Source organism: Candoia aspera, chromosome 2 (assembly GCF_035149785.1).
Source record: "Candoia aspera isolate rCanAsp1 chromosome 2, rCanAsp1.hap2, whole genome shotgun sequence".
NCBI lineage: Eukaryota > Metazoa > Chordata > Lepidosauria > Squamata > Boidae > Candoia > Candoia aspera.
Genome location: NC_086154.1, coordinates 65,290,077 through 65,302,445, shown reverse-complemented (window position 1 = coordinate 65,302,445; position 12,369 = coordinate 65,290,077). Strand labels below are relative to the sequence as shown.

Here is a 12,369-nt window from a genome sequence, read left to right as displayed (position 1 = left end):
TTTCCTTAGCAGAGAGGATTTCTGTGTACAGGTGCAACTTCAATATCATTATCAGTAAAGGTTTTCTCCCTTTCGTTTAACATCTGCAGCAATTTTTTTAGTCCTTTCAGTTAATATCTGTATCAGTATTGGCCATTAAAAACTGAACACAAATCTATCTTAATTAAAAAGTTTAAATTCTCCAGGCAATGTGTAAATAATCACACTCATCCTTTTATTAAAAAAAATAGGACAAAGACATAAAAACTGCAAAAATATATTAGCAAATTAAAATCCATTAGGGCTTAAATTCAGTTTATGGGAAACTTAGGTCTTTCCTAAAATCTGAAATGCAATTGTTAATTCATAAAACATCATTAATAATGTTACTAACAGCAATTTAAGAATTGCTAAATTTAGTACATAAATACTGTACTGGATACTGCAGAATGGCCACAATTTTGTATCTCAGTTAGTGATTAAGTATAACTTCGTTACGCTGGACAGAATACAGCTCCTGTCTTAGTCTGTTTCATTCATACATCCCTGCACACAGTTCCAGTAAATGACACTTTTCACAGGCTGTAATAGCATAGACTGCTTGATGCTATCATGAGAGTGTAACATTCTAAGCAAATAGGTATTACAGGTAGCATATCTGGAATGTTATCCCCAAAACTTTTAGACATTTCTCATTAAGCAAACTTCCAGGCAAATTCCTAACTATGGAAGCATTTAAGAACCTTTTAAGTGTTTTTTGACACCATCATTAAAGTAGCTTGATGGACATCTGGTACCTGGAGGAGCTAGAATCATTTACTTCTGCCATTAGCTGCAGCAGTTTTTTGTTGATTTGTATTATTTAACCTCATTCATCTCTTTCTAAGCTCAAGGAGGACTCTTAAAATGAGCTATGTATCAGGAGCTTGTTAACCCACTGAGAAGCTGCAGTTGATGCAGGACATCTTCCTCCTGATAGAAGCTGGAAGCTGGCTTACGACCACTCTCTACAACCTTTCCTTGTTCAGCTAGGAGTAATTCTATCAAATTACATGCAACAGTGATTTCCAATTTGCAATAGCGTGTAAGTTTAATGCATTTTACTTGCTGTCTTTTATATAGGGCCCTGCTTTCTATGAATTAACTTTGCTCGTTATTGACTGTAATTAAATAAATTTGAATTTTTGAATTTTGTAGAATTAAACATAAAAGTATATTCAACATTAAGAACACAAATGGAGACAAAAAAAACTGGAGAAAATGTGATTATTGTTAAATCCTAGAAGCTACACATGACAGATTATTGGGAAAGAACTCAAGCAATCCTGATAATACCTTAAGTAGATCCAATTCACACCTTAAAAGGGTAACTACAACACCAGTGATACCATCACATCAACCTCATGCCTTCTGTGGCTTTTGGAGACTGATTTTTTTTTAAAAAAAAAAGTAGTGTAGCTCCTACTGCATAAATTTCACCTCTGCTTTTATGTGGGAGACTTTCAAGTGTCTGAACCCATTTCAATCAAACATAGATACTGATTCAGGCATCCATACTGTCCCAATAGTTTCATCTAGGATGATAATCTGTGAGTTTCATTTTTCAATGTTTTTCATTACTGATATTGTGTGGTATTTTCCAGTTTATTTCCTTTATTTTCAATTTTATTTAAAAACAACAAACAGGGAAAGATATACATTGGTATATAACTAGATCCCCAAGGTCAATATTTATATTGTTTATGTTCTTGCTCACTAACCTCTCCATCGCTGTCAGATATGACAATGCATGTGTCCATAGAATGTGTTAATTTTGCATTTGACAGGCCCCTTGACTCCTCTTCTTCCTGACCCTGGGAATCAGGCTCGTTTGCAGTTTTCCGCTTCTTCTTTGGCATCTTTTCCACTGAAACAAAATGCATTAAAGCTCTTCAGTTGACTTTCTCTGACAGAATGTTGCCTTATTATCTTGAAGTGAAACACCCTAGATTCCATTCTAATCATATTGACTGGTAAATTGAGAAGCTTAGGAGACACATTCATAAATCCCTGATCATCCAATTAAGGATACCTTTTATAGCAGATTAAGGTGGTATAACAAAAATTAATTGTATATTCTAAAGCCATGTTTTTCAACCTTGGCAACTTTAAGAAGTGTGGACTTCAATTCTGGCTGGGGAATTTCAGGAATTGAAGTTCACACTTCTTAAAGTTGCCAAGGTTGAGAAACACTGTTCTAAAGCAATCAGGGAAAAAAATGGAAAAAAGAGCATGATTACCCCTTGTGCAAAAGTTACATATTTATTATCAGGAATCACCAGCCATCCTTCCCAAAACTGTATTAGTTTCAACCCTGCTCCGCTGCTGATGCAGAACCAACCAAGAGACAGGAAGTGAATCAGGGAAGACTCAGCAATCCAGAAGGGAAAACCAGCACATGAGAAGCAGCTGCAGCTTTTATACTCAGTTAGGTGTAGGATGGGAGCTACATTTTTCAAGCACTGTCACTCACAAGGGCTTGGAGGTACACTGTAGAAATGAGGCAGAGGTGAGAAGAATGGCAAAATGATTAAATGACAGTTTGAGGGGGGGTAAGGTCAAGATCACTCATGTTTCCTTTTTTTGACTAAGCTTCTTGCTAAACAGCATGTTCATTGTGCCCTCTACTGGGCTAGACTATATTAATTCCGGAAAAGGTACTTTGCAGGTAGTGGGAAAACCTGTGACTATTAGCACTGCAAATGCCAAGAGTTATGAGAAACAGAGGGAAGGCAAGTAAAAATATAATTAAAACTAATGTTTTTGGCAACATCTTCCAAACTAGACTTAGCAAAAGAGCTACACAGGAAGCTTTATCAGTGGAACCACAGCAAAAAAAAAAACTGATTAGGACTGTTAGCCAACTAAGAGAAGCAGGCAACACGGCAAAAACTTTTCTTCCATAACATGCAAAGCTTTTCTGGCAATCAACTCAGCCTGTGAACTGATTATAACACATTCTGATAACTCATTTCCCACTCAGAGAAGTTTTATACATATGGTATTAAGCGAAGCGAATATCTGTAGCTCAGGGTTGAACTGTGGAGTCCTTGGTGCTCTCTGAGCCTTGTTTTCTTGCAGACAGTTCATTGCCAGACTAGGCAACATCTTCAGTGCAAAGAGGGAGTGGGCCTTGCTCTCAGTTTATATACCGTGGCTTGCCCTGCTTGTGTTGGTGGGGGTGTTGTTCTCTCCTTGGGAGTTCTTTGATTGGACTGTTGTTTGCTGCTTGGTTGATTACCTGAGTTAATAGTTCCTTGATAGGGTATATTGTGTTGTTTGATGGTTCATCTGTGTTCATCCTAGTGTTGATTTTTGCATATCTGGGAAGGGACTGTACTGGTCTTTTGGCTTTTCCATTGTCTCTTTTGAATGGTATGTAAATGTTGTTTACCTCTATGTGTCTCTTGATGGCTGCTTTGTCTGAGTGCCAGGCTTCCAGAAATTCTCTATCATTTTGGGACCTGGCTTGGTTTAGGATGCTCAGTTTCCCAGTTAAAACTATGGTTGAGTCTGTCCATGTGTTGTGAGATTAAGGAGTTCTCATCGTGTCTTCTGACTGCTAGTTGGTGTTCCTGCATGTGCTCTGCTAGTCTTCTGCCTATCTGTCTTACATAGTGGCTGTTACAGTCTTTGCATTGTATGTTGTAAATAACTCCTGTTTTTTGGGCTATTGGGTCTTTTGGGTTGCTTAATATGTTTTGACGAGTTTTAGTTTGTTTATGTGCTACGGTGATGCCATGTGGTTGTAACAGTCTGTTGGTGGTTTGTGAGATGTTTCTGATGTATGGCAGTGTTATCCTTTTCATAGTTTCCATTGGTTGGGTTGTAGCGGGTTGGGTGGTGAGGCACTTTTTGATAAAGTTGAGCGAGTATCCATGTATTATGACAATGACTTTTTATGACAAAAGTGTAGATGATACTTTTGTCATAATACAAAAGAAACAATTGGAAGAAACCCACAAAACCATCAGAAATATCTTTAACGGAATAAAATTCACAAGGGAGGAAGAAAACAACAACTCACTACCATTCCTGGACATCCTCATCAGTAGAGGAAATGATGGTAAGTTACAAAAACAAGTCTACAGGAAAGCTACCCATACCAACCAAGTGCTCCATTACCAAAGTAACAATCCAACCTCCCACAAGAGAAGCTGTGTAAGAACATTATTCAGACGAGCACTTACACACTGTAGCAACCCAGAACACCAGAAAAAAGAAAAAGATCATCTGTACAGCATCTTCCAACAAAATGGATACTTGACTCCCAATAACTTTGGACAGCTTACAATTATTTGTATTTTTATTTTTATAATAGTTTTTATATTCTCTATTTGTAAGCTACCCAGAGTTGCTTTTACAATGAGATGGGCGGTGCATAAATTAATAAAATAAAATAAAATAAAATAGTACAAAACACAAAAACAATTGTGAACAAATGAGCAAAGCAACATATAACCAAAGAAAACCCATCCAGCGGGGCTCAACCTTCTCTCTGCCCCAGAGCCTGGGAGACTAGCTTCTTTAATTGCTTCCTTCCTCTCATCAGGATGGGAGTTGTCTGGATCTCTGGGGGTGATATCATTCTAGAGGCCAGGTGCCATGATAGAGAATACCATCTCTGGAGTCCTTGGTGCTCTCTGAGCCTTGTTGTTTTCTTGCAGACATTTCATTGCCAGACTAGGCAACATCTTCAGTGCAAAGAGGAAATGGGCCTTGCTCTCAGTTTATATACCGTGGCTTGCCCTGCTTGTGTTGGCAGGGGTGTTGTTCTCTCCTTGGGAGTTCTTTGATTGGGCTGTTGTTTGCTGCTTGGTTAATTGCCTGAGTTAATAGTTCCTTGATAGGGTGTATTGTGCTGTTGGATGGTTCATCTGGTGTTAATCCTAGTGTTTATTTTTGCCTGGGTGTTGATTGCTGGCAAGGGAACGTACTGGTCTTTTGGCTTTTCTATTGTCTCTTTTGAATGAAGAGTATAAGAGTATAATATACAGTTTATATTCTATAATCTGTATAACATAACGTAACATTAAATAAAATACATGGTACACAATTAATAGTAATATCAAGCCTGCAGTAATGGGCAGTCTTCTTACTACTTAACTAGATTATATAATGAGCATTAAGATAGCCAAGAGGCTGTTTAATCAACAGCTAAATTGATCTGGACCAAGGGGCCTTACTCACAGCCACTCATCCCCTGTTCACCTCCTGGTTGGACTGCTGCAATGCACTCTACATGGGGCTGCCCTTGAAGTGTATCCAGAAACTTCTGCTGGTGCAGAATGCAGAAGGGTGGGCAGCTATGTATGTTTCAGGTAGAACACACATTACACCTCTGCTCCGCAAGCTGCATTGGTTACCAATCTTTTTCCGGGTCCAATTCAAGGTGCTGGTGTTGACCTTTAAAGCCCTTCATGGCATGGGACCCGGTGTTTGAGGGGCTGCCTCGCCCCAATTTCATCTGCCTGTCCCACTAGATCCAGCAGAGTGAGCATGTTATGGGTTCTGTTATCTAGGGAGCTACATTTGGCGGGCCCTAGGCAGCAGACCTTTTCTGCTGCGGTGCCTGCACTGTGGAACCTTCTCCCCCTAGAGATGAGGTTGGCCTCATTACTCCTGAGCTTTCGAAGGTCCTTCAAGACCTGGTTATGCCAGCAGGCCTGGGGACCCCAGGGAACAGGTGATTTAGTGAGGTGGCTCCATTATTAACATCCCTTTGCCTATAATTTTCTTTTCTATTTTAGTTCTGCTTTTATAATCTTTAATGTTTTTAATAATGATTTTTAGGTAATGATCATTTATATATTTATTGTTTTATTGCATTGTTGTACACCGCCCAGTCACCTTCATGAGATGGGTGGCCATATAAATTTGATAAATAATTCTGATATAGATTCACCCAGCGCAATCCTCAAAAAAGACTATGGGGTAGAGAGGGGCTGTTGTATTTTTCTATATGCCCAATGCTGAGTTGCATAACAATCACATAATTCTCTTAGCTTTTCAACTGCAGCCTTGTTAGTTTAATCAGCAAACACCCCAAAATAAAGCCTATTCCTTCATATTCCGCTGTATAATCTATTTCATGATCATGCTAGAATAACTGCAGTCTTGGGAAATTGTTTTGATATGAAATGGCATCAAATAGGAACATGGGATCTTGCTGTATAGAATATAGTGTTAACCTGATAAAAGGAGAGAACAACAGGGGAGGAAGAAAAAGAGGAAGGAAAGATTACGCAAGATAAATTAAGGTGGCTGTGATTTTTGCTGAAGCATTTGAAGGAAAGAGACAGATGATTTAATGGTGCTAGTCTTGGAGGAACCTCTAGGCTGAATGGACAAAGCTGTGAAAAACAACAAGAAAAGCACCAGGCTACAGTTACCCAAATGACAGGTGGGATGAGCTATGCTGGCCTTGACTGAGTTCCCACATTAGCTATTCCGTCATGAATAGATAGAAGCACAAAAAGAATTTATGTCAGGTAACAAAAAAAGGAAGTTGAGCAAATGGAAGCAACACTACTTAGAGATGGGAAGACTGGAAATGAGGCAGGGAGAGAATTTTAAAAATTCAGAGTTGTTTTTTTCCTAACTCTATTCCCAAATTCATCTCAAAGAACATTTAAAATAAATGGAAGTATTTTAAAAGCAAGGTTTTATTTGCTTAAAATGTTCATATGAAGGGTTTTTTAAAATGCAAGGTAGCCCACAGAATTAGAAAATTTTAATTTTTGTGTACTATTTTCATAAGCAGTCTTCAGTTTTTAAAGGCATAATAATATTTATCCAAAGAAGAGTGCTAGTTTACAAGATTGTAATGGCATGCAGCACCAGAGTAGCCAAAGCTATCCTGCATGTTCCCCAATCTGGAAGGCACAGACAGGCCTCTTATGGTTCACCTAGTGCCTTTTCTTTTCAGGAAAGTGTGCATGTGCCAGATGAACCACGTCATGCAGAATAAAGTAGGAGTAAAAATGAATGGAACATTTTTCTCTGTGCAAGAGGAAATGAAGGGCATTTTTCTTTCATCATCTTGCAGAGATAGGGGACATCAGTAGGTGAAGCTTTTCTTTATAAGACCTGCTTTCTCTAGCCTTATTGGGCAGATGAGGGGCTGCAATCACTCATGAAGATTGGGTTCCCACCCTTGCTTTGGTCTGTAGAAGGTAAATATTTATTCATGCCACATGACGACGGCAGCACTCCACATGAGAAAGGTTAACATTTGCCCTGGGAGCAACATATCAGACATCCCAGAATGTTCCTATGAGTACTCTTTTCTTATAATGGCGCCCACCCTTTGGAACATGCTGCCTCCCCAAAGTGAGACAGGCCCCCTCGCTCCCGACCTTCCGGAAGGGTTTGAAGATCTGGTTCTGCCGCCTTGCCTGGGATGGGAAGGGCAACAGCTCTTCCGGGGGGTGGCTGGTGACATAGAGTTCTCCTACAGAATGGAAATCTTCCCACTTGGATTTTATATTTATATTTATTATTTTAGTATTGTGGACGTTGATTTTGTAATTTTTTGAGTTGAGGTTCTAAAGGATAATTTTATGGTAAACCGCCCAGAGTCCCCCTTTTTGGGGGGAGATGGGGGTTAATAGAAATTTGAATAAATAAATAAAATAATGCCTAACACTGAGAAGATGTTCCGCACAAATAAGATGATTTATCTGGCATGACCAACACAAACTTTGCATTAAAATATTTTCATAGCCCCATGTGGAACAAGTAATATACCATACATCCTCCATTCACATATATGCACAAATATGTATGTGTACCTATGAGCAGGCAGGTATTTGAACAAAGAATCCTTTTACTGAAATGTGGCATATATAGGATGTAGCAATGAATCAATGTCAGACATCTACTTTGAGAAACAGTTACTCCTAATTTGGGAAATTATGAGCTCAAATTTCTTATAGTAGGAATCTTACCCACATTTATGAACAATGGGGATTCATTAGTTCAAATGAGCAATTGAGAATGATTAGCCCAAAAAATGACAAAAGCATGGGAAAGCAATTATTCAGACACACAAAGTATCTTATAGTATGATTGGCCCCTTGGAAACCATCCCCCAACTGTTGGTATATGGTGGCACACTGCCATAATTTGCTAACAATTGCCAATTAACAGCAACACACATAACTTAGTGGTTTATATGTACATGATATGTACAGCAATCTTCTAATAAATGTAATGCAATTTATTTAACCTCACTCCACTTACCCATAAACTGCTTAAAGTGAGCTGAACGTTCCAGCCCTGCTGAGTGACATCATGATGTCACCATCATAGTGCCTGCATGAGGCTAAGGAAATTGCAAGGAAAAAAAATCCGACCGAGAAACAGAAATATATCTTTCACTACAAAAAAGAAAAGTTGCCAGTCTCTGCCCTAGTTCATGAATTGAACACATAAATTCTAGCTATTATAATTAAAAGAAAAGATGAAGAAAGTTACATATAGTATAATAATAATAACTATTTTTGTTCAAAATCACAGTGTTTAGACTGGGTGCTTTCCAACAATTTGGTTTTAACCAAGTTTATCACTCTCTCTCAGTCCAATTCACCTCACAGGGTTGTTGTTGTGGGGAAAATAGGAGGAGGAAGGTATGTTTGCCGCCTTGAGCTACTTATAAAAATAAAGGCGGGATAGAAAACAAACAAACAAACAAATGAAATCATCGAGGTATCATCATAGTATGCAGGAAGTTCCAAACAAGGTAACTTTTGGCAAAGACAGTGGCGTCAAACCCAATAAAATTAAAACTTCCAAATATTTGGTGAACCTCTTGGTATGGTTTCAAGAGTTCTGATTATAGTTTTTTCTTCCAAAATCTTTCAACTTCAATTTGTAAACCCTAATATCTTGTTACTTTTTCCATTTTTTTTTGTCAGTTTGACTATGTCCCAATATTATTTACTTCCTATCTATGTGAACCACTTTTTTTTCAGTAATAGTAATGCCTGATGTGTTGTATTTCAGGTGTCTGTTGTTCTGTTCATTTAAAATCTCACAAAATCTTGACCTCTATTTTCTAAGCCTTTTTCAGGTGTGTGATCCCAGCAGTTCTTGTGAACAGAAAAGCCAAACCAACTTTTTACATAAATTCCAACACATAATTTTTGGAACTCTAACATGATTGGTGCCACAGGCACTAATGAGGTGATCTACAGTTTCATATTTGATCTTACATAGTTGGTATTTATCATTTGAAATATGCTCAATTTTGGCTTTGATGATGTTTGTGGAGTCCTTGGTGCCGAGCCTGGTTGTTTTCTTGTAGACATTTCATTGCCAGACTAGGCAACTTCTTCAGTGCGAAGAGGGAGTGGGCCTTGCTCTCAGTTTATATACCGTGGCTTGCCCTGCTTATGTTGGTGGGGGTGTTGTTCTCTCCTTGGTAGTTCCTTGATTAGGCTGTTGTTTGCTGTTGGATTGAGTTAATAGTTCCTAGGTTAGGGTATTGTGTAGTGCTTGATTGTTCATCTGGTGTCAATCCTGGTGTTAATCTTTGCATATCTGGGTGTTGATTGCTGGGATGATGTTTGTATAGCTTGTTTTTGTGCTACCTTGATTCTTCCTTCAGCTTCTTTTTTAAGAATTGCAGTTTTCAGCCAAGTCAAACTTTGATTTGATTTTCTTTCAATATCACGTATATTTGTGGGTCCGTCTCTCCCTGGCTATATTTACCTGTACTGTGAGATCCAGGAGGAGAGGCATCCTCCAGGTCCCATCTATTAGAGAGGGTCATCTGGAGGGCCCCAAGAGGAGAGTGTTTTCTGTTGTGGTGTCATCCCTCTGGAACATTATTCCCTCAGAGATTAGATTTGCCCTGACCCTACTGGCTTTCCATAATGCCTTAAAGACCTGGTTCTGCAACCAAGCCTGGGTCCTGGGTGTGTGGTAGAGCCCGTATCGTGATTATGTTCATCATGCTTTCTGATTTTATCATGAGTGGTATATCTATTAATGCTTATGAATCATGATTTCCATGTTGGCAGATTTGCCAGAAGTAAAATTGGGAGGGGATTACTCCAAGTAAAGCAAATGGTACAAGGAGAGAAATACAACTTGAATGATTATATCAGGCATAGTAACTGGTGGAAGTTTGTAAAGAAAAAGAAGACTACAAAATCAAAAGATTACACAGAGGGAGCATCTGAAAGGCAAACTAAAACCTAAACCTTCTCATGGTCAATATACAGTATTTATTTTTTATTAATTCAATTTATATGGCTGCCCATCTCCAGCATATTACTATGGGCAGCTAACAGGGAATAAAAACAAGGTAAAACATAACAATTTTCTCTGGGACTAAGGCTGACTTACATGTGGTCTTCCCTCATCTTACCTCCAGATAAACTCATGCAGCAGCTTCACAGTCCAGTGGGAACTATCAAAAATACACCAATAGTTTCTAATTTCCTGCTTCAACTTCCCAGTCTAGCCCATAGCTCTGGAATCTCCTGAAGTTCTCCCATTCAAATACTAATCAACTTTGGTGCTGCTTAACTTTTTCAAAATCAGTCGAAGTTGGATATGTCCTACCACTTACCTCATTCCGGAAAAGGAAGAAAAAAACAAATAAGAACTTTTCCATCAAAATTAAGACCCAAATCAAGAATTCCCCAACATTACTGAAAATCAAAGAGCAATCAAGATACATTCAACAGAATGAGTTCATTTGTAAATACTGTTTGAACAAACATAATAATAAATCAGTATTTTCCCTGGAAGTCCTTTCTTTGAATTATCCCTTTTCAAATCCTCCAGATTCTCTAATTATTACATTTTATGGTTCTGAATTTGCCTGCATCAACAATCTACTAATATTCATACAAACTACAAAGAAACTTAAGAGCATATCTTATTAGCTATTCCCTTATTTTAAGAAATGGCTAGTTATTAGAAAATATGGTATATTTGAAAATGTTTTTATTCCACAATAGACATCATTACACAGCTTCTAAGAATAGCCAGTCAACAACTCGATTTTCTGAAGACATTTCCCTCACCAAAGATTATTTCCCACTTTCCATAATGCATTTTGCAAGGAACATTTAAACCAGAGTCTCACAATCTAGGTACTTTTCAGCTATATGGAGTTCAACTGTCAGAATTCTATAGAAATTGCAGAGAATTCTGAAGGTGCTCAGTTTGGAAAAAGCTAGTCCAAATTATTTTTCTCCTTATAGAAAGAGTGTTCTATGTTTAATGGGGAAGGATTGAGAATTTCATTTCAATTTTTGAAATATTAGCCACTTTTGTTGAGAATATCATTACGTCATGTTTTCTTCTTTATTGGCCTCTTGTAGCACTATTTACAGACCCAATGACAGTGTGTGTGAACTTGAGCTACAATAATACTGTGTTACATAAAATGTACTTTCTATAAGAAGGTTGCTATTTGGCTTGTTTTCTTAAATTGCACATATGCTTTATTAACCTCAACTATGACATACAACAGCTTGTAAACAAATTGGAAAAAGTCTGGAAAGAGATACAAATGAAAAGTGCTGCTTTTGTGATATTAAAACCAAAACTATTTACTCCCTAAACAATACTTCAGTAATAACTTATAAAATATTGAAATATCTCTAAAAGTTTTCTAGTTCTAAACACCTGTGGGTTGTTTTGGATTTTTTAAAAATCCCTTCAATCGTGTCTGATTCTCAGAGACTGGCTGAGAATCCTGGCAACTGTCTGGACTAGTCTCTGCAGTTTTCTTGGCAAGGTTTTCAAAAGTGGTTTGCCCTTGCCTTTCTAGGGCTGAGAGAAAGTGACTAGCCCAAGGTCTCCCAGCTGGGTTTGTGCCTCAGGTGGGACTAGAATTCCTTAACCACTAAACCAAACTGGCTCTTGCTTTGGATAGTATTTTTATGCAATATAGTCTGAAGAACTGCCAGGGCAATTAAGGCCACAAATAATGTGTTTTATTCCTATCTTTTATATAACAGTCTTAGACTTGCAGAAAGTTCTGTCCTCCTTGGCTGGCTACATTAGGCTAGAAACAAGACATTTTAAAAGTGACTTCAGCTCCAAAGTAAATTTCCCCACTAGCAGTTTAGCATCTTCTAGAGTTACCCAACCATCATTGTGCCAAAAATAAAAGCAACGAAAACAGGCTTTATATCATAGCTGCAGGATGTTACAAAGATGCTGTAAATTTCTAGAGGGAGGGGAAAAAAGAAGACAGATTTTTCCAGATAAATGTACAGAGCAAGTAAGAGCATACGTGCAAAAGAAGTCATCTGAACACACAAGTTAAATAATAACCAGGGTGAGGGTCGAAAAGATGAGACTTTTAAAGCGAATGAACCAATTGAC

General features: G+C 38.0%; 1 protein-coding gene across 3 annotated transcripts in view; it reads right to left on the bottom strand.

Moving 5' to 3' along the window:
* The window catches only part of UIMC1 (ubiquitin interaction motif containing 1), a 75,287-nt gene that overhangs the window by 62,295 nt on the left and 623 nt on the right, over positions 1 to 12,369 (bottom strand). For all 3 annotated transcript variants that reach the window (XM_063292104.1, XM_063292102.1, XM_063292103.1), the window contains exon 2: positions 1,740 to 1,885. In XM_063292104.1, the coding sequence (XP_063148174.1) occupies positions 1,740 to 1,885 (146 nt within the window). The remainder of the gene's footprint in view (positions 1 to 1,739; positions 1,886 to 12,369) is intronic.